At 41.1% G+C, this 23,737-nt stretch overlaps 1 protein-coding gene across 4 annotated transcripts in view; it reads right to left on the bottom strand.

Moving 5' to 3' along the window:
• The window catches only part of LOC143011706 (phosphofurin acidic cluster sorting protein 2), a 41,768-nt gene extending 28,647 nt beyond the window's left edge, over window positions 1–13,121 (bottom strand). For all 4 annotated transcript variants that reach the window (XM_076164681.1, XM_076164697.1, XM_076164688.1 and 1 more), the window contains exon 1: window positions 12,801–13,121. In XM_076164681.1, the coding sequence (XP_076020796.1) occupies window positions 12,801–13,024 (224 nt within the window). In that variant the 5' untranslated portion in view covers window positions 13,025–13,121. The remainder of the gene's footprint in view (window positions 1–12,800) is intronic.
• Between the last annotated feature and the right edge of the window lie 10,616 nt (window positions 13,122–23,737).

Below are 23,737 nucleotides of genomic sequence, written 5' to 3'. Positions count from 1 at the left end.
TACTGTGATCATTCTTAGTGGAAATCATGTAGGCCTAGTTTGTGTCACAGGAATACCGACACAGACCAGACATAATGGTTTCAAAAAGCTTTACTCGCCATGTTGAATAAATAGTCTACTTCAATCATCAAGTGGGTATCACATCATCGGTCGGTCCTGTGGGAGAAGTGTCAGCAAACAAAACAAGATCTCTCTTCATGTTTATCAGCCGTCCCGCAAGCCCATTAGCCCAAGATGTGCTGCCCGGCAGAAGCGCTCGCGGCTGCTAATTGTGCTATTTCGGGACCACTTAAGTGATAGCTGCATCTCAAATAACTTGGTGACAGAAACGGCCTAAAATTAAAGAGCCTACAAAGGGCCAGCAGCTAGTCATCCCCCGCCAGCATGCATAAGGGTGGAAAAAGTTTCACGGTACTTTAAGATACGGACATAACCTGGGTGAGACTGTTGGCAGTTTCTACACTTTTCAGCCGATTGGTCTCAGCGACTTAAGTATGAGCAATTACCCCACATTGTTCATTTTGCTTAGGTCAAAACTGAAGCCTGTCACATCTCCACGCAATTGCGGCCGCGGCTCGTTGTACGGTGCACATTAGCGCATACGGCATCGAGGGAGGCCGACTTTCCCTGTGAATTGAACAAATGCTGCCTAAACAAAAACACACTTTGTAATGCGTTTCCCATTGTCAGCATTCTAGCTGATGTTTTGCCAGTCCCATGCCCTCTGGACACCGCGCACCAATTGTCAGAGGCATAAAGCAGGGGGAATTGGAGGACGGAGAAAGAGTGATGTAACGAATGAATGAAAAGAGAGTCTATGTTTGGTATGCGCTTGTGGGGGTTGCCAAAAAAGATACTTTTCATGTCATGCTTTCAGTGTCTTCAATGTAGTTATTATTGCCTGCCCTGAGATGTACAAGTGCTCAGATTCTTTCAATAAAGCCTGCATAAGCACGAGGTACTCGGTGGAATTCTAAAGGAAAAATATGTCCTTCCATTACCATTTGTTCCCGTCTAGTTGCATAACTGAGCCGAGATACAATGTACATCCGTTTGAGAGCCATTTCTCTTGAATATTTCATTCTCCTACAAAGAAAACAGAAAGGGAAAGTCTATTAATAGTTAGCAATGGCCTAGAGTCCTTTATACTTCTTTAAGTGCTTAGACAAATATGTCAAACTAATGGCCCGATAGGGAAGAGAGAACGAGTGCGAGAATGAAGTGGGTTATTTGGGAACTCTTCAATTCATTTTTAGAACCAATCCTCTTCATCAGACTGAACTGGGGGCATTGGTTCACTTGATAGGATGAGCTACAAGATATTAGTGAGTACCATGGTCGATATGCAAAAGCTATTACACAATATATATTTAAATATATTTCTATCTGCGCTAGATTGCTATATACTGCTTGACCTTTACTTCCCTGTCGAATTCTTAACTGTGCCAGAGTGAAAGAGAAGGAAGAGGGTCTGGTCAGAATGTGCACAGAGTCACACAGTCATTTAGCTTTTTTCGACATCCTCATTTGACATGTGGCCTGTGTCCTGTTAGCTTTGTTGGACCAGCTGGTGCAGAGCCATGTAAGCAAAGGACAGGTTAGGTGAAAAGGAGAGAAGGGACAGCTGTTATCCAGGTATGAATCCAGGTATCACCCTGCGGGAGGTGTTATTAAGGGTGAAAATAACAGATTGAGGAGCGGATAAACCGGTTATTTCGGAGAAAGCAAGAGAACAGAGGGTAATAGCAGCACTCATAACTCCCATAATGCTCTGTACTATGGTCTTTGTGAACTCTGTGGTCATGGGGCACCTCAGAGCTGCGGTACAATCTAACAGTTGTCAGGATTGCCAGCAAATTTTAACGTAAAACTGAGCAGGGCTGGCATGTCAGAGGTCATTTTAATTATGTTTGGTGATTTAAGCCATTTTCTTTGTCCTGATTTAGTCCTGCAAAACATGAATCCCAGAGGGTTGGTTACCAGTATACTGTTGTCATGTGACTGGCTCTGAGACTCTGATAATGAAGGGTGTGCTAGAGAGCTGTGTGTGTCTTTATGCAGTGTGGTACAAAATGCAAAGTTAGCTGTTTAATTATCCTTATGCGCGCAATTTAAGGATGAGTTATCACTGAGTCAAGCAGAACCCATGAAAAAGAGTCACTCTCCATCCTCCTGGGAATTATATTCTAGAAATGAAAACGTAGATGAAAATGTATCTAACAGTAAGCCTTAACTATCAACAACATGTCAAACAGTCACACAGGTCTGTATTCATTGTTGAACACTGTCTCCTGTTTTAGATGAATGAGCTCCCACAGGGGTTCAAGCTATTCTCAGCTAGTATCCCATCATTTACATGTATAAAATTGTGCTGCATCCACACATCACTGTGCCCTTTGGAGTGTTCGTGATCAGACAATCATTTACAGGAACTAGGGGCATGGATGTCATCCCGTGTTGCCTTGTTGTACGCTAAACAAGCTCTTTTGTTCAGCCCTGAAAACAAACTGATGAGGTCAGCGGGCCCGGGGTTCACTATGCAAGACAAGACCAGGTGTGACATGTCTACAGGCTAAATCTGAGCTACAGTTAAACACTGTTCAGATTAAAACACCTTGGTCGCAGTCAACTACATCATACCAGACACATCGCAAGGACAATGCTTATTCATGTTCTCTAAATGTAAGTAGACCTACATGTTCAAGCCCCTGCAGCCACTGACTTCATTATGAGCCTAATGTACCCATTACTATAAATACAGACAACACCTGTGAGTCACTCTGACACGATCGTGACTGAGCTTTAAAATCCTATTAAGTTGGACAGTCTGTCTGACATTTCTTAACCCGGTATCTGCTGGTGGAATTGTTCATGAACACAATCTCTCTGGCTGGACCTTAGGACAATGAAATTTCCAACGCCTTGAACACACAAAGACAAAAATTGCCAAAGAATAAGGTACTACAAGCACCGTCTGTTTATAGAAACAGGTTTGTCTCTGCTCTGCTGAATCAAATCAAGATCTCCATGTTTACAGGTGAACTGCAACTATATACACGACTGCTGGTTAAGCTATTCATCCGGTAGCATTAGCATTCTTATTTTATTTTTCATCAGTTCCATGCTTTTCAAGTTACTTTTCTTGATGAGGTTATTATGCACACTGTGAAAGTCGAGTCTTTTTTGTTTCAACTTAAAAATACAAAACAATAACTAGTAATAAAATACCAAAACAATAACTATGGCATTTTGTTGAACAATCATGATTAATGCACATTTGCACAATACTAGCTAAAATAACAGACTACTTGTGCAACCCCATTTCCTCAGAAATATTGGAATTGCAAAACAATGAATAAATAAGAAAGAGTCCAGTATTTCACTCACAGAATATGCGAAAGCCTTTCAAAAGCCACTCAAAACAATTCATCTTAAAAGGCCCTAATGAATGTGGTGGACGTTGTGGGGACAGGATCCAATGTGGAGCGAGGAGAGGTGCGGTTAGGGAAGTGTGCCAGACCTCTGCACTGACCCTTGGGAGCTTTTACACGTCAGAGCATCTGTAGCTCCCGGAACGGCAAAACGGAGCCTATGCCAATGTGCGTGTAGTAAACCTCAATGATAAACTGTGCAGGATGTGGGTGTATTTCTTATTTCAAAGTACTATACTGGTATATAGAGGGCTTTTTGTGGCGGTTGGTGGTATGGTTTTATGTTCAGTAAAGACTGCAGAACGTTAACCTGAAGCACTTTGTGTTTGACAGTTACTGGGGTGACAAATAAAAGCATAGGTTACTCACCAAGTTACTCACATGGTCCTGAATTTTACTGAAACTGTTAAACTACGATGACGAACTACTATGATAATAACATTGAGATATTGCCATTAAAATAAATCAATTGTTCTTCCTACTTGAGCGACATGTAGCAATCTACCAACATTAGGACATAAGGAAACAAAGACAGCTCTTAAACTTGAATAAGGACATTCAAGTAGCAATGTTCTGAGGCTAACATCTAAGAGATTTTTTAAGAATCACTTTACTTGATGTAGAACAGCATATTGAACCAACAAAAGATTATAAAATGAATCTGTTTGACCTTGTACGGATAACAAATTAGATGTTTACTCAAAATACTCAAGTCCATCTATAAAATCACTTTTACATTTTTACAGATATTACATGGCTCTGACCTTCCATAGCAACCATGATTGTGTCTGATTGCCTGTACTCTTTATGGATGAGAGATCTTAGAAATATGAGTCAAATACTTCAACCTCATCTGCCTGCAAACAAAGAGCAATGATGGCCACGTTGTTACTGGTTGTTAACATCTGTAGTTGGTGTTTTCTTGCTCAGAAAAGGTGGATGGTGATGGTGTGCAGCTGTGATAAAGCAAATTCTCTAAAATATTGCTGTAGGAAGCAATATAGAGTCAGCATATGTCTTGTCAGTGTGTGTGATGGTGCACTGCAGCTGACAAAGACGCTTTCCACAACTTTACTTTGACTCAAAACTATTTTCTGCAATGTAGACAACACTTTCAGAGAGAAAAATGAAGGGCCACTGTGAGCTGGGGATTGTGCAATCAATAAATGTGCAGTGGTCAGCATCAGCAAATATGATTCTGTGTCATTTCCTAAAGTGATAAAGAAAGACTTAACTTTCCCCGAAGCAGTGATACTGAATAAACATGTAATGATTTGCCATGTACATGTCCTCTAGCGGTCTAAACCAGTGCTAGTAAAACAACTAGTGCCTGCAATTATAAATGTTTACACGGTATTACTTAAAAAAGGAACCATCAAACTGCACAGACCAACTGGATGACACCACGCTAACAGTTCCTTAAAACTCCTCCCAAAACATTTTCTCTGGAATGATACGTCTAAATGACTAATGTGCTCAAACTATGCACACTCCAGCTTCTCTGTATTTGAGTACACTTAGCTTTTCTTTGTGCAGCACCAATTTAACATCATTGATGTCAAATGAGTTGAAACTAAAGGGCGAGGCTCATTAGGCTTCAGTGACAAACTAACAGCTTTTGCTGCCAAACAAGCCGCTGCAGAGACAGACAGATGTCAATAAATTATTTCATCAGGCTAAGGTGAAATGAGGCTACAGCCAACACCCTGCACAGAGGGGGGAGGTGGATATGGATCAGCTCTAGGTAAAATGACACTGTCTTGCGGTGTTGAGGTGGTTAGACACAAAATTCGGGACAGTCAGCATTTTCCCTTCCTCAATTTCAAAGACGGGCTCACAGTGTTGAGTTACTGTTTGATATCCAGCCAGTTTGAGTCCAGCAGGATGATACTGTCTAACGGGTGGTTAGAAATATTAGGATGCTCAGTAAGGAACATCAAAGTCCGCGTGTGCAAGCAAGGTCGACTGAAACACACAACACACGTGAAGCATCTTAATTACAGTCCTAATTGTAGCGCTTGGCTGGTTTCCCAGACAAGGATTAAAGGCCCCGTATATTTTGTAAGACGTAGGACGGAATGACAAAGGAACATGTCCTAGAACACTGCGTGCAGGAAAGTCGTTAAGAGCTAGACCTCTTACGCTGGTAGGGGGCACAGAATGGTCATCGGTTACCAGAGGAGGCGATCACAACAGGCTGATAATGGTGACACGGTGACAGGAATTTGAGGTCGTTTGTTTATTTAGCAACGAAGATTCAGCATTGGAAGGAAAATTGAGAATGTTCTCCACCGGATTCTCATCAGTGACACAATCAGCCATGTGATATTTGGACCGAACAAGCCCAGGGGGACGCAGCAGAGGTACAAAAGACAAAAGTTCAGCTTGGGGTCAGCGCACAAAACCTAAATCACCATGTCTCAATATGAAGCCTTTAAACCAAGACTAAGGGTATTTATTTTGGGGGATATTTCGATTGAGCTTAATTTTAGTCTACAATTGGGCCTGGTACCCGTTTTTCCAGTGCATTTATCTTTTCACAACTAATAGGAAGAAAGGCACTGAAGTTGTGTGCGCCTCCAGACAGTTCAGCTTCCTAATCTGTGATTAGTAAGGTACATTACATTACATTACGATCATTTGGCAGACGCTTTTATCCAAAGCGACTTACATTACATCACCACCCTTCGCAGAGGGTGGAGCAATTGAGAGTTCGGTGCCTTGCTCAGGGGCACCTTGGCAGGGACTCAAACCGGCGACCCTCCGATTCCCAAACGGAAGCTCTACCCACTGAGCTACTGCCTCAGTGGGCAGGGCATCAAGATCACTGCTATTTTGGGAGGACACTGTAAGGATCGACTTCAAGCACGGATTTGTAGGGCTGGCATAGAATTCTAAATAATCATTGATTAAAAGGCAACGTATTAGTATCAAGATATGGCTGTGGAAAACTATTCAACGCTTCACCGAGCCCGATTCAGCAGGAGATTGTGCTAGAATGTTGCATAGGTTCTCTGAGAGTCATTATGACAATGCATCATGTTTTCAAATGGCACGTCAAATGCTCTCGTTCATCCACACCAGTGTTTTGTCTTTGAAATAATGGCCTCTGTGTTGCTGCTGGCCAACATAACTCAGGAAATGCCTGAATGGGAGAGGTGGGAAATAACGAGACCAAGAACAAGACAGAGAAAACAAAAGTTGAGAGACATTGTCCCCTGACGTGCTTATTTTGACAGGATCCTCCCTGTGTCAGTGGACAGTGTTCTTGCCTCACTTGCTGGCTCAGGAAGTTGGATCTCTCCGCAAGCAGAGACCCCATTATCCACCCACACAAGAATCTGGCCCCTCTCCCATTCTGAGGTACAGACAGGGGGGAAACAACCCTTTCTTCCCTTTGTAAGGAATTCACCATGAGCATTCAGCGCATGTTCATGCCGTGCAGCTCGGAGCCAGTTCAGCAAAACCGTCCAGCGGGGTGGGCAAAACTACTGCTACGATTCCGCCCTGCCTCCCAAAGAGCAGGTTGTTCGTCAACGGCGGAATACAAAAGGAGGCTGGGGAGAGAGTGAAGCGGCCTGGCTCAGTTTGTACCAGCAGCTCCACCAAGTTGCCAAGAATGCGAGACGTTTCCCTAGGAAATTCCTCCTCCTCCAGGAAGCCAGCAGAAGGAAACCAAGAGAGTTTTGACAGATTTGAGAAAGTGGGAGTGAACGTGAGACAGAGGGAGCGAAGGTGATGGCTGGTCTACTGTAAATGTGTGTTGTTAACTGACTTACTTCAGTATCGCTAAATTTACACAGTAACTACAATAACACCAATATTCAAATGGCATGTCACTTATGTCAGGTTCTTTTAGTAACCTGGGGAATGTATACAGCAAAGTTCCTTCATCTAAATGAGCCAAATTACCATTGTACCAGGTCATTTCATTACTCTCAATTCTATGATCATTATCATTGCTACTAATTACTAGAATAGCAAATACTGTACAAGCTACACCGATGTGCCTTTGAAATACATCTGCATCTTGTTCAGGCTCCAGTTCGAGAACTCAAATGCAGTATTTTTTCTGGTTCTGTGTTCGTACTGTGCTAGTATGCAACAAGTATATATGCCTTACTATCAAATGTTTGGTCCATTTGTAATGATTAAACCGTTTTAATTTGTTTTAATTTTACAAAACAACATGACTCAGCATAGAAAGTGTCTTCAACTGAGAGCAGAATGGTTCAACTACAGCATATCCCCATGTCATGTATTTCTTTCTAAATAGGAGCGCAGTGAACACAGACAATGAAGTCATTTTATATTAAATAAAATACCAATAATAAAGAAAATGTCATGTTTGTGCTGGCATAAAACAAGTTTGCAACCACAATAAGCACAACATTGGACTTGGCTTGCTACAGTCTCATTCACCATTTCCAAACGCTGCATAGCCTGCAGCTGGTTCCCGACAGCAAGTTCCTTCCTCCCTTTATTTACCCTATCGGTAAATGGAAAAATCTAGGTGCAGTCTGATGAATCAAGCCAATATGTGGTAACGTCATGATTCAGTAACTGCAGATAGTTAGGGTTAGGGTTAGGGTTTTTCCAAAGCACCTGTACAAATGCACCTCGCAGGTGAATGTGGACTCAGCTGACCTGAGTCATCATAACTGTAAATGCACTGACTCATTCCAGACAAAACAGAACCGATCAGTACCTGCCTCAGGTAGCCTCCATTATGGAATAATTACAGGGGATCCAGTTTGCAGAAATGACTCCAAGATTATTTTTTCATGAACACTAATGAGTTTTTCAGTGTGAGGGATTGGCTTTTTGAACATAATTATGGATGATGGATGACTGTTTGATGAACCTGATCGCACATTTTGGGAGACTGAAAAACATTCACCACCTCATTCATTGCTAGTCAGTAAGAACTCTATCCTGTCCCTTTGTTTAGTTAAAACACACCATTAGGATTGCTGCTGTTAGACATACGTTCAGTTTCAATTCCAAATGATAAAAATCCGGACAAACATTTTTCCGGTCATCTCCTCACCACACCAAAACACACGAAACTCAACCTCCTGGTTCATTCTGCACTCAGCACTGGATTCAACAGCCTATGACAACACTCCTAATCTGATTTTGACAAGAGACTACCAGAGCAGTAAATCATTTCAGAGCCCACCTTCACTTCTGCAGCCATATACACTACACCAGATGTCAACATGGTTGCTGTGTCACAATCCTGAAGGGCACTGGAGATGGCTGATGGGGGCCTTGTTGTTGATTCCAAAGGGAAGTGGAGGATTAAGCAGACGGTGTCTGTGGGCTGCATCAGATTACTGGCTCTTCTTTTGGTGTTATAAAATCAGATTACTGCAGCTCTCCTGGTAGGAGAAACTATTTCTAAGCCTTGACATGGAGGTCTATCTAGCCTGCTAAAGGGTAAATAACCCCACATCATCTGCTAAACAGGCTTCTCTTACTTGTGTCCTGGCAATACCATTTCATCTCAGATTTATATATAGACAAAAATAAAATCAGAGATTAGGGTCAGGGATGCTGTGGGAGATTGCATAGTAATATTTCAAATGTCAGCATATGAATAAATGTCGATGGGCATCACAGCATTAGGGCCACGTTGAGTAACACTAAATAAAAGCAAATGCATTTCCACTAACCTAGAATAAACACACTCACTTCAACACAGACCCAAGTTTGTTTTTGTTTGTTTTTTCCTATTTCCCTGACATCCACAGCATGACAGACGTGATACAAAATAGGGGGCAGGACAAACATGCGGCAGAAGTGAGCCTGCAGCGAACGCTCAATTACCACTGAGATAAGGCTCTGCCACTCGCAAGAAAACAAGGTCGCCTTGAGACGCCCATGAATCAAACAGAGATGGCCTGCTCACTTCAAAATAAACCTCAGGCGAAATTCTTTGTTGCTTGTGATAACACTTTTAAGGCATTGAAAGAATGAAAATATGTTTATCTGGAATGTAAATATCACTCTCAAATACCTTTCTCAGTCTTGAAACACATTTCTGAGCCAACTGTTTAACCCCCAGTGACCTACATATGACTGCAATTTGAAAACTGACTTCATCCCTGATGGTAAGCCTGACCAAACTGATGGGTTGCTCTCTTCTTGTTAGTGATAAAGTTAAAAGGCTGTAGCTTTTGACCTCAAGCAATAAAGCCGACCGTCTCATCCCGCTGCACATTCAGAAATGTTAGTAGATAAACACAGCTCCATCTTGACCCCTGCATCGGTGTCATTCCTGCAAATACCACATTGCCTCTTCTACGAATGACTGCCTTGCTGTGGATCTACACAGGTCATTTCTATTCCAGCGAAATTGATATATGCATAAAGAGTAACGGACCTGGCTTATGCCCCTGTAAATCAGCTACATGCATTACTTCATTCCTTGGTGGAATCCTATGAGACCAATTCAGACCATGTACAGTACACACCCTTCTCACATTTTTACCTTAATTTAAGTAAAAGATGGGGTATAGTGTGCATAAACATAGCAACTGTTTTAGGTGCAGCAGCTTACTCTTTAACAATGTGCACATCCAAGATAACGTCATGTGCACAGTGTTTACAGAGTCCACTTGTGCACTTACACCCTTTAACTTGCAATATAATCAGAGACAACTGAAATTAAGAAAAGCAGTTTCACAGAGCTGAGCATACACACCACATGGTATCTGAGTCACTGATGGAAGGATGCACACCGACAGGCAGAGCTGGAATAAAAACAATTCTTGCTGTTCAAAGGGTCTGCTAAGCTTGGAAGTGCCACAAGACACAACAAACAGCAATAAAAATATAATTACTCTGAGCAATTTTTTACATTAAGACATTACAAGCAATATGAAACCAGAATGATCAAGTACTAGATGTGAACAGAATGAGAGCCCAGACAGACATGTCAGTAAACGTCCCAGTTCGTGAAGTCCTCTGATGGCCAAGTGCCATAGGTGTGTCAACAGCAAAGCTGTCATGAACCACAGCCCCATGTCGAGAGCTAACAAGAGCTGACAACATCTTTTCCAATGTGAATAACATATTTTCCCATAAGTGTGGCTCTCTTTGGACTCCAGGATGCAAGCTTAGGAGGATCTAGTTTTTCCAAACCAAGCTCTATAATTATTAATGAACAACAGCTGTGTGCGAGGGACTTTAAAATACCACAGCGCACATCAGATGATTGTTTTCAGCGCTGTGCCCTCAGTCTGCAACCGTGCCACTCAGCTGGACACACACACATGCTGAGGAGCAAACAGCTGCACACAAAAAAGCCCAGCCCCTGAAAGAATGCCAAGGCAGAATCCCCTAAACAGGCCTATGGGTTGGGCTCCACGCAAGACCTTTCACAACAGTCGGAGCTAAGTGGTAGAAAAACACAGAAGGCACACTTGCCCAGAAATAGGCCTGGCAAATGACTCTGCAAGGTCCTGTGGGTGCTGTAATTCCAAACCACCATGACAAATCATAAAACTTAGTTACATTCCAGCTAAATAAACTACTGACTCACACATCATCAAAATCAACTGCCACCCAATTGCATATCAAAGAGCCAAATTACCACAGACGCTAACAAAGGCATTTGTCAAGCAGCGACTCCAGTCTTCTACTGAACAATGACTAGTAAACCTTTATCCTACACCTCTGAACATTAATAATCCATTATTATGCCCCACACCCCTATTCATTTTTAATACAGCACCTTGTATGCCATCCACCATACAGAGTGCAGCTCGTGTAAAAGGCAGAGACGTTCAAATACGTGCCCACTTCACAGAATACTCCATAAACGCACTGACATGTTCCCTGCATTCTCACTGTGAGCCAGTACTCTTAAAACTTAATGTATACAGCCTTCAGCAGCATGCTCACTATTGGGTTCTACACTGAAATACAAATTATCAAAACAACACTCGTAATGCTCGCACAACACATTAGCTTTATCTATTTGACAAGGAAATCATTTAATCACAGGCAACCATCAAAGATTTTATCATTTTAATCATAAAACAGATAAAAGCCACAAAATCCTTTCAGAAACAGAGCTATGGTTAAAAAAAATAGGGCAGTGAGCTGTCAAATTACAAAGCAATGCTGTTACTTTGAGCACTGCTTATTTCTATTTGTGTTGGCTTCAAATGGGCTGAGCTGACACAAAGTCGTTGCGTAAATAGAATAATGATCAAATGCATTTTTCAGAGACTTGTTACTGTAAATGACTCATGTTTTCAACATTTCATGACTTCATTCACACGGACAGTAAAGAGAAAGTAACATGCACATGTACACACACACGCAGGCTGTGGAGGAAAAACCCTTCCACTGCAATCCCATTTCTCTCACTGTGAGTGGAACAGATCTAGGTCAAACCTGATTAATGTGCCCAAAGATCCCAAGAGGTTTTCTGGTCAGGTGGCAGCACTGTCTGCTCACTGATGATGAATATTAATACAGAATACAACGGAATATTACTGCAATGTTGTGCACAAAATGGTTTCACCTGAGTAGCATTAAGTGAATAATTGGGAAAAATCTGCATACACAACACAACAGCAAACCTCAGCTGCTGCGGTAACACTGCTTGTGTTTATTGTAGATGTATGACCAACTGGTAATAACCTAAATACAATACGAAAGTGACGAACTGCCTAGTTTCTCAAACATCTCATGATTCACACACAGCAGATAGAGGATGAAAGGGGTGACTGCTACTTATACGGACGGCATCCATGTCACTGTATTTATAGACAGTTGTGTTGCCAACGGGTGGCATGCATTCCGTAAATCAGTTCAAGCAAGTGCTTACATGGAAATAGGAAACTGTGGTGTCTGTAAAGCTCACCAATGTGCACACAAAGCAAAAAAAACTCAAACACGCAACAGTAAACACTGCGATTGATAAAGTAGTTAGCTCAACTTTTGCTAGCTATTTATCATAACGGACATATCAAGACACCACAATGAATGTTTCTACAAAACATATATGAATCCATGCCTGTGTTATTTATAAAGAGCAAACAATAAAGCATGGAAACATCAAAAGAATGCGCGATCGATGTGAAAAATGAGTGCACAGCGTTTTTTGTTTTTGGCATTATGCATGAGAGAAACTCACAGAGCAGCGAGCTAGCTATGTAGCTTAGAAATAGCTCCCTAGCTAGCTCTTTAGCTAACTGTTTTGGAAATGTGTAGCAGCTCGCCCCTTGCCTAATATTCCCCTTAACAGGGGCGTTGTTTATTTTGTTCGCTGTTAATTTATGAGACAAAATGGTGATTTGCCAACATATTGTTTTGCGAGATGCTCCACTATCACGACAACGTTGACGTTACCTCGGAACACAGCTTGGGGATGAACGGTCTATCTCCCAGGTCGCAAAAAGGTTCATGGGCACAGGCATGCTGGCGGAGCCCGAGCCCGAGCCCAGGACCGCAGCCCCGGCTACCACTCCGGTCGGGAGGGTTATCGGTGCCTGTCCTCCGCCGCCGCCGCCGCCGCTGCTCGGGTTCAGGAAAGCGGCCCGGACGCCTCCTCTTTCTACAGCCGCCGCCATCATCACCTCCACTGCCTCGGAGCAGCTCTCGCTATGGATCGGACTAAACGTGGGAGCCGCTGAAGTGTGCGCTGCCTGCTCCTGCTTCTCCGGACTCCCGCTGCTTCCAGGCTCAGCGGAGATGCTGATAGGCGGGGCGGGGCCTGTCAGTGCTGATAGGGGGCAGCATGTCCCTGCCAGGGCGGGACGGACAGCTTTACTATTAAAGCGTCAAACCCACCCAGGCCTGACAACACACAGCTATCCACCACACAACATATATACAGATTAAAAATACCGATTTAAAGATACCACAAACCAGGGAAGTAGTAGCAATATAAATGTATGGTAACAAGGCGTTTTGATTCCGATTCCGATTATTTAGGGAAGGAATCGGTGCATCAGAAGCGATTTGATTCAAATATTTTGATACACTTAATTCAACACAAAACCTTTTAAACTTAAATGATTTTACATGGACGGCAATTGATACTAATTATGCAATTTTAGCGGAGTACAAGGAATATAGGATCTCTATCAAGGAGAATGTTTAAGGAGGGTTCATTTTTAATTGTGGTATCTTTCCCCAAATAATCAATCATTGTAGCGTTTAATAGTAATACCATAGGAACAGGGAGCCCTCTCTGGTCTTCTGTTTTTGTCTGTCCTGCCCCGTTTCTCATCTCAAATTACCGATAAACAATTCAAGAAAAGGGAACATTTGCCGTTTTATTAAAATTGACGTTCCTTACCGATTCTTTTCTAGACATTCCTAGAGGGTCAGGTATTTTTTATGTACCGCCAGGAGATATTTATACAAAGCATAGTGTTGGTGTTCAGAATCAATCAGTTAATTACATTTATTTGAATGTCTCATTTAAAAAAAAGCCGTACCTTCAGTGTTATACGACACCAATCACATGGCTTTTATCGTGTCAATCTATGTGTAAGGAGCTACACAATAAGATTAACATGCAATTTGTAAATTCACAAGTGCACTCTTCCAACATAAAAGTTAACTGACAATTCTCTGCTGTGCTCTGACAAACACCATGTTTGTATAATGTACACAATCAGCACAAGAATAAACAGGATTTTCTGTTTGTGTTACTACTTTGAGTTGAATTTTGAGTGGGTAGTGCTTATGCTGCATTTGGGCACTCATTAGAAGGTGGTAAATACCATTGTGCTCAGGTTTAAATACCACTATTTACGAATTTACTCCCAAAACAAAAGGTTGAAAGGTATTGTATACATCACAATTGGAAAAAGTGTGCTGCATATGCAGGCTTTCGAGTTTAAAACTTGTTAATAGGACTTGTGCAATTTGGTATTGACTATTTTCCCATACCACCCACACACAGCATCAGTTCCACTCTGATAATAAATCCATGTTATTAAGCTTTTGTCATCTGTGTGTGATCTCATAATTACACCTGTTTCTCCACACAAGAGTTGACTTTGTGTTTTTTTTGCAGGTGTAGGTGTAAGTAGGTGTTGTGAAACTGGCTTAGACCGGAAATGTGATTTAAGACTAAAATGACTAGACTTGACATGTTGAGGAGGGTTGGGTAAAACTGCAGTTGTGACAGTATTCAAAATGATCAATTGGATTTGAAACTGTACGGAGTATGCACACACGCACACACGCGCACACATGCACGCACACACACGCACACACACGCACACAAAATAGAGATCTTATTTGGTGAATAGATGTTGTACTTATCTGTGAGCTTCTCATGTCACATATTCAAAATTCATGTTTTCCCCACTTTCTTATCATACCTTCAACATCTTCATTAAAGTTTTTATTAACACAATTTTATTGTTTTATTAGTTCATCATTTATGCCCCCATCATTAATATTAAGAATGTGCCAGAATCTAGTCATTTCTTAGTGGACTAATTTCCTAATGCAACAGTACTTGAGTCCCTTACGTGCTTTCCTGCTGGTTATTTTTCCCCTGGATAAGGCTGTGTAGAGCAGGTCGTGAGTGAACACTGGCTGAGGAGGGTAGATGCAAACTCACTCATTCTCTTGACCCCTGACCTTTGATAATGGTGATTGTGAAAGCCAGCCTGACGGGGAACTGCCGACAGACAAAGGTGAAGGGCAGCTCATCATCTCTGTCATGTGTGTGATGTTTTTCTTGCTTCATATAACAGCCCCCCCCCCGATATATCCCTCCCTTCATTTCAGCCCGACCTATCACCCCTAACCTAACCCTCCTTCCTCCCACCTGAAGTAGCACTAACGTTAACAAATTCACCCCTAACCCCAGCCTCCCAGGCTCCTCCTGCCCCATCTCTTAAAAACGCCCTTTGGGTGTTTATACCTTTTTTTTGCCAACCATTCAATAACATCCTCCCCCTGATATTTCACCCCCGTCACCCACATGTCACACCATGTGTCAACTGTGACATCATTCATCATGTCATTAACAACTGTGAAATCATTTAAGATGTCATTTCAGGGAGGTACTAGGGTGAGAACAGTCTGTCTCCCACTACTATAATTTGGTAATGCAAATAACAAATAAAACTGCTTATTTTTGCTGTTTGTTGCAGCTCAACACAAGTCAACTCAACACAAATGTGTTCTCAAACACACATGTTCTCAAATTCTGGTAGTAATAATATAAATATAATATAAGAAAGATATGTTTATGGTTATATGATCAATTATGAATAAATTAAAGTATCCTTAAGAGGCTAATGTTTTTTTGCTGATAGCTGAAGGTGGCTGACGGAACATGATCATCTCTTGCCCTGTGATTTTGAAACGCTATCTTGACCATAATGAATATGGTCAAGGGGTTAAATAAAATAATAATGATCTCAGGATGAAACTGTGGAGTGTATCGCCACCTAGTGTTTCAACTAGAGTTTGTAAAGTATGAGACAACTAAAAATGGAAATTGCACTGTGTGCTTTATCCAATAGGTGGCAGACTGTATGTATTTATGGTACAGCGTTGTACATAATTGCTCTATCTCTCCCTCTCTCCCTCTCCCTCTCTCTCTCTCTCTCTCTCTCTCTTTCTCCCTCTCCCCCCTTCTCTCTCTCTCCCTCTCTCTCTCCCTGGGTGCATATAATGTGACATCATGTCACCAACACCAGTGATGTTTCCACAGCACTTTGACACTTTAGAAAGCCTGTCTTTCAGGGGAAAGAGAGCAGAATAAAATACCCATCATTTTGCCATGTGACACTGCTCAATCACAAAATCTAAGAAACAGTTTGCATCCAAATGTCAGGGGCTGATAGCCAAACATCAGAGCCAGAAAGGTCTGGAGTGAAGCCAGGACATGCGACTGACAGTGCTGATATTTAAAAAAGGTTGCAGGATTTATTTTCCATCGTTATTGCCAGTTGACAGTGTTTGACAAATGGTTGCTCACTCTACAACATGGAGCTGTAGGCAATTAACAAATCTGATAACCTGCACCCTCTGCTGGGAGCATACTATTCTCTTAAAGATACTGTAATAAACACAGACACTTTACACAAATGAAAAGCAAATGCAGTTACCATTGTTTCTAGGTGTGAGCTTCTGCAGATGTTACTGGACTAAAACAAATTAAAGCCAAAGTTGCTGTTAACAAAAATGTCAGCTTTCACAGTGCAGTCCCACGTGTTCTCATTCACATTTATGACTTCAAGGGCAGCAGATTGTTCGAACTTGGCAGAGTTTGATGAACAATAAAAGCAGAGGCGATAAATGCTTGCTTTGTTCCTTTTCCACAGTATATTCAATAATGCTGCTGTTTCAACGCTTCCAATAGCCTCAGTCTTTTCATGCATCAGAGTTCTTTGCAGATCAATGAGATTTGACCCGCTTTCTTTTTGCTTTACAGTGATAATGATGAAATGGCATTTGGTATTCTTGGAGATTGATATAATTGAAAACCAAGACCACACAGGATTACAAGGCATCTCACATATCTGTCACAAAGCTAAATTGGATTGTTACACAAAAACTACATCATAAAGAGTGTACTGTGCAAAAACAAGTCTGCAGAGATTGTGGAGATTGACTGAAAAAGTAAACTCAAATAGTCATTGTTACAAACAAATCGGCATTGAAATTCCAATCTTTCCAATCTTTCCGAAGTGACATAACAAAAAAACTAAACAAAATCAAAGGCATTACATCTAAATCTATTCTGTTTTTATGGTTAATGACAATGCTGATTGAAATTTTGTAGATAAGGATCTGTGTTTTCTTTCAGTTTAATACAAGGTTTTATAGGGTAAGTAAGACAATATATTCCAAACATAGGTGCACACCAAACACTGACAGATCTAATTTCATACATAATGAAATATTTACCCTGAAAGATGCGTCCTAAAAAAATAAAGCTTTCATCTCACTAGCTCGGGGATAAACATTAGAGAAGCCCCAATTAAACATCTTTTAATGAGTCTCTTTTCAGACATGGTTAGAAGTCAATTCCATAACCAAAGCATCTCATTTACTGAATGTGTGTTTATGGAGAAGCTCCCATCTGTTATTACTATTCACTGCCAATGAATGAAGCTTATGGACAATTGAAATAATCAAATACTGCAATAATATACACACCTGGACAAGTGCGTTTGAGTACAGAAATATAAGTTAGATGACCACAGAATGCCAAAGAGAATAATGCATACTGTTTTATACAGTATAGTGTTTACATTTAGCAGAATTTGCACCATATTGACACATTAGAGAAGTTGCTTGGGCCAAAAGAAAAATTATGCACAGCCATATGCTGGCTCCTGAGGAGCTTAGCAGCAATGTGTTCTGCATGACTCTTAATACTTTGCGTGGGAGTCGTATGATACCTGCAGCACAAATGAGAGAAAATGAGAGTCAGTGCCTTTGGAGAAAAAGTCAACATCTGCTTCCCTACTCATCTTTTACTTTTTTTGTGTTGAAAATATTATGTTGATGAGATTAAAAAAGACTGGAAAAGGCATCTTTATTTAATTTTTGTAATTTTGCCTCGTCTTGCTTCATTCATGCATCTATCAGTAGTGTTTTGTTCACTTTTGACTGTGTGCAGGCATTGAGTTTGCTGTCTGTGTGTTCATTAGAATGGATAGTCGTTCCTCTTTCACCCCTCAAAGGGGTTAACCTTGTGGTCTATCAAAGCCAGTCCATTTAACGTGAGTTTAAATGTGGCCTTATTCATCAGGGAAACTGCACAGTGTTACCGTTATGTTTCTCATTTCACACACATATTACACCAGGCTCCAATCTTAGCTCAGAGCGATAGGTCTCCGGTGAGCACCCAGACACAATTTAAAGGTCCTGCCTATTTGTAATGTGCTGAAAAGATTACCCCATGCCCTCAATTCCTGGTGCATCTCTTTTTCCTTCATATACCTCTGTATATTTCACTCACTACAGAGCGCAGTTCAATCAAAATACTAATGGCTGGAGATGAGCATATGATCTAATTAAGCTTTGTGCAACCCTTGCAATTTATGGAATACATCCTCAGCAACGGCACAATCGATGTACAATTTCCTGCATCCCGATGAATCTCTGGTTTTATCATTATTCCTCTACGTGGTTTAACTATAATATTCAGTGATCAAATGGGGGAGATTTCAAAGCCGAGGACGGTGCGTGGATCCAAAACAGAATGTGACTTCCCTACATACAACTCAAATAAATAAATAAAAACCTCACATGGAGGTTATGATTGAAAAGAGTCTCTTCAGCACAAGATGGTGTGAATGCAGCTTTGATGTTTCCACTCTATTCAGACAGTACATTACTATGAATTTGCACATGAATGACGAACATGACCTCGTCAGTCTGTCCACTGTCCATGGATTTGCGCAGCTTTTGGAAAGAAACTCTCTTAGGCAGGGTGCATCAACATTTATGCAGTATGACATCTACAGATTTGCACTAATTGCAGTGCACTGAGAGAGCAGTGGGGTGAGCAGAGGTGATAGAAAGAAGTTGATGAAATCCTATTAGCACCATATGCAAATTGTTGCAGGAAAAAGAAAATCTGACACTTAAATCTGCACAATGCATAACCATGATTCTCATTCACACAGTGGTTATCTCTGCAGCTCCACTGATCTCTTTGGAATATAGCAGGTTCTCTCGACACCGATTGTATTTTCTCTCCCTCTGGACAATGCTGGCTCAAAATCCTTGGAAAGCCATTTACATGAAGATCTGCTACTGAGGTGGGAGACAAGCAGGCAAGACAAAAGCCCTGCAGGAGCTCTGAAGACCTGCAGTGTCTCCTGTGAGGGATGACCAGGTTGCAGCACAATGACAGTATGAGAGGATACAGTACAAAGCAGCCACACAAAAGACAACCCTGGACAGGAGCCAAGACTGGGGGACGTTATCTGCTGCCATTAAAATCCCATTTAAGTGGAGGCAGGAAGTAGAGCTGCCAGCTTGCAGTCTTTTTTCCTGTTTATGTAATATTTTCAACATGGGATCCATCGTTGAAACGAATCATTTTGCATTTAGTTTTCACAGAGTAAGAAGAGACGCATGGAGAGGCTTCCTGCTTAGTGACGCGTCTCTCAAAGCTGAAGTCCCTCTTAACTTTGGTGATTATTTTCTGCTGTGGGAGTTTTTAAGTAGATCGCTCACATGTTTTCACCACCATTAACCCAGATATCTAAAAACGGCAGCCCAAGGGTATGCTTGATTGGTCTTCTCCAATCCTTTGAACTCTGCCACAGTCAGTTAACCCAAGCTCGGGCTGGTTTCCTGCATGAAATTTAAAAAAGGTACCCGTCTATCAAAGTGTTCCCTCAGGTCACAGAACAAGAAGTTTTTGTCCTGAAGTTTTTGAACTTCCGATGTCATCTCCAGCAGCTCCTTAGTCTGAAGCAGCGACGGAAATGTTCTGCTACAGTGCGAAACTCAAGCTCGCAACACTGATCCAAAATCTTTTAATAAGATAATTACCTCTGCCAACCTCAGTCATGTTTGTGTCTGTTTCTGTGTCTCTGTCTCAAAAATGTATGGACGGATTTCAAAGAAATGTGGTAAGCAGGTCGCTGTAAGTGACACTTTTACGTTTCAGTCTACAACGTTTAAACCGCCATTCAACAGAATCAAAGTTAATGTAATCTGACTTCCTTGAGTCCATCCTCATTCGTTATAGACCACCCTCATTGGTGTGTTGCTTGATTTTCCATCACTTCGTTGTTGCAAATTTGTTTTACGCATATGGTGTCTGGACCCAGCAATACCAAATATTTATAAAACTTTTTTATATTGATTGTCCTTTCTGTTTTGCTGTAACTGCTGCCAATGTTGAGTGGGTGTTGCTCATTCATGAAAAGGGTGTAACCAAACTTGGTGGACATTACAATTTTCACAATTAATGCAAAACGTGAAACATGGCCACTGTATAGTCTATAAGCTGTTAAATTTCATCATCGTCAGAGGGTAATAATTGGCTCTAGTTTCCACTGAAGTCCATTAAATGGTCTTGCTGGAATAAGCACAGAAAAGTTGAATATTTTCTGCAACTTTGTTTCCTCTGCCACAGTCTCAGCCTTGATCGCCAGAAATGTGCAAGCACTTGAGTGTCATAGTAAGATATCTTAAAAGGTAGATTACTTCAAAGCCTGAGCTGAAGACAGAAGATTTATGATAGTGGTAAATGATGAGATAACACATGGGCTCTACTCTGAAGCATTGCTATGATAGCCTGCAAAAACACACAGTGAAGTGCACTTACAAGAAGCGCCGCAAGTTGACATTTGAAGTTGGCCTGAAAGCATTTGACATTTTCTGGCTTTGGAGAAATAAACATTCAGATGCTGGACAGGTTGTGCAGATTTCACCTTTTCATTTGCTTGTAGGTTTTAGCCTGTGGTGAGAAATAGAGTCCACTATGCAGAGGCCTGCTCGCTATTACACAACTTTTCAGTTACATTTTTGCTGCCAGTGTGTTGACTCAACAGAATGGTTGTTTTATATAATTTGTGGTGTCTATATGCTTGATTGCATAAAGGTGTTTCTGCTTCTCCACCTCCAATTTTCCCTGTTTAATTCAATGCGACTCACACCATACAACAAAATGAAAGTCTAAGTTTGTGTTCATTTACAGTATAGTGCAATGTGTAAAAATTCAATACATTTTTGTATGAAAGGAGACAAGTACAATTCAGATTTCTGATTCTTTAAGGAATCGCTTTGTGATTACTGCCACCATTGTTCACTGGGCGAAGAAAAATGTGACTTGTTTAACTTTCGGGGTAGACAAAGAAATGCAAAAAGGGAACGAGAAACAAACAAAAAATGTGAACAGCTCATATTTTGTTTTCCAGGCCCACCATTCTGATAGCACAATTGTTTTGCTGTTATGTACACAGACCATGCAGCTTATCTGTATATACTTATTGAACTCAAGTAAAAGGATGGATGAGGTACTGTAAGGACAATTTTTCTTGAGATAAAGTCTGACAGAATGCTACTGTTTCTTTGATACCACCCACACCACTGTATGTTGCATTGATTCAGGCTGCCAGTTTTGAAGCGAGGGAGTCCAGCTGAAGAAGTTATAGAACTTGGCTCCAGATAAAGAAGTCAGTTCGCTGTTTGGCAGGAGACACAGAGACCTTCACTTTCATGTCACAGACGTCTTTGACTGCCAACTCCACAGACCCTTCATGGTGACATGGAGACCTGCAAAGTCCGACTTTGGTGGCAGACCCGAGCAGGACTAGAGTGAGGATTACTTTGAAAAGTAGTGACATCATCTTATCTGTGAGCTTTAAATGTCATGAGCTTTTATCTGATGCTTGACCAAACTAACCATGGTCAAAAAGTTCTGGTCCATTGTGTTTGAATGAAAAATGAATTATACAGTATGTATGTATACTGTATATAAGTAATGCTATACAGTTGTGTTCATCCTTTATCAAACCTGAACTAATCAACAACCATTTTTACAGCTGTCAAAGTAGTCAAGACTGTGATCAAGACAAACATCTGGCATGAAAAACCTCATAATCATAACAGTAATGTGAAAGCCTATACCTTGATTACATTATCACATCTTGAAAGTTGTATATATTCTATGTAACCTCGTTGAACTTGGACCATAATCACATGGGAACTATAGGGCAAAGTGAAAAATGAACCAAATCATAGTATTCTTTCCTCTATGAAAACGAAGTTAGAGAGCCTTTCAGTGGAATGTTTGACCCAGAATGTGAAAAGAGTATGTGAGGCTGCAGGCTTTGTCAAGCATGGATGAAAAGTATTCATTTATCATATTTAATGACATTCTTTTCTACCCCATCTATTAAATTTACACTATGGGTGCAAGGAAATAACTCTTCATCTCTATAATATTGCATGTGTGTATTTATATGTCGAAGCACCCACACAGTTCATCACACAGTACAATAAAGCTGCAAGGTTGACCGCTTCCCAGCTGGAGACTGGATTCTGTTCCCATCAAGTTGTTTCCCTTTGTATTTTGTTGTTGCGCGTATTCATCATTATTTATCTCCAACGTCAGTATGCTCTAGTTCAAACATTTTATTCCCCAGCTTCAGTGTTTGCTGAAAGCACTATAAAAATAAAGCCCATGAAGAGCTTTGACATTGTGCTCTCTGGAAGAGAGAAAGTTTGTGTGTTAGCATTTTAGTGTCCTTGACAAAATACACATTAAAAATTAACTTATTTCCTCTGACTATCATAGTTCAGTTTGGGAAATGCAGAGAAATGGCAGAAAAGTAAGACACATTCTATCTAGAACACAGATAAAAAAGTAAAAAGTAAATACATGCATTGGGTATGAAATAAAATGAGATCTTTAAACCTGCTCCATGAACAATACAAATCTGATTTTTGAATGCCATATTGGAGTAGAGTCTCAGATTACCTGTAAATTCAGGTCATTACAAGTGCATGTGGGAAACACCTGTGCATGCTGCCACAACTGAGTCTTGTTAATTTCCTGAAGTTTTGGGCACAAGAAGATGAAGAGTGTGTGCATTGGGGCTGAGGGGCTGAGGGATTAGAAAAGCAAAATTAAGTGAAATGTAAAATGGTGCATCATCCCATGGCAGGGAGCAGATGTTATCTATATGTGGCTAATGGGTTATCACATCTTTGGGCACAGATTACAGATTTATTGTCTTTGCGTCTCTCTGTCTGATGTCATTAAAGGAGGTTTCATTATCGTGTCTACACGCTGACACCTCAATGACTCAGCGTCTTCGCCTCAGCCTGACGCGCACTTGCAAAGCTGCTTTGCTGCTGTCACCTCATTTACCCTCTCACACTAATTTTAATACCTCCTTATCGCTTTAAACATACCATTGAATTCCAGCAATGACTTTCCGGTTATTAACTTTCATACTGCAGTGATAAAGCTGATGGGAAGATGGGGAATTTATTTGACCATGGTTTGGGGGATTAGAAATGGTTAATGGTTGTTTAGTTTTGGCGATTTAGAAGGAGAAGTTTAACAGCTTAACAGGCGTACTCATCAACATAATAGATAGAGCCAACAAAGACAGTCAACCCAGAGCAAAGCATCGTCAAGGCAAACAAGTACAAGAAGCTACTTTATTTTGGTCACTCACAACACACACACACAAATACAGAGGGGTCAGCGCAAGGCAGCCATGATGCAGCCCCCCTGGAGACCACTCTTCTTTCTTGGTCTATACAGGGACTTTACCTGGCCCGGATCCGCACACACTATTCTGTTTATATGTATATAGGGGTACCAG

This window comes from Genypterus blacodes, unplaced genomic scaffold, assembly GCF_046128005.1.
Source record: "Genypterus blacodes isolate CSIRO-AG114 ecotype Tasmania unplaced genomic scaffold, CSIRO-AGI_Gbla_v1 ptg000012l_1, whole genome shotgun sequence".
NCBI classification, from domain to species: Eukaryota; Metazoa; Chordata; class Actinopteri; order Ophidiiformes; family Ophidiidae; genus Genypterus; species Genypterus blacodes.
Note: the sequence above shows the minus strand (reverse complement) of the source record. Positions and strands in the feature narration are given on the sequence as shown.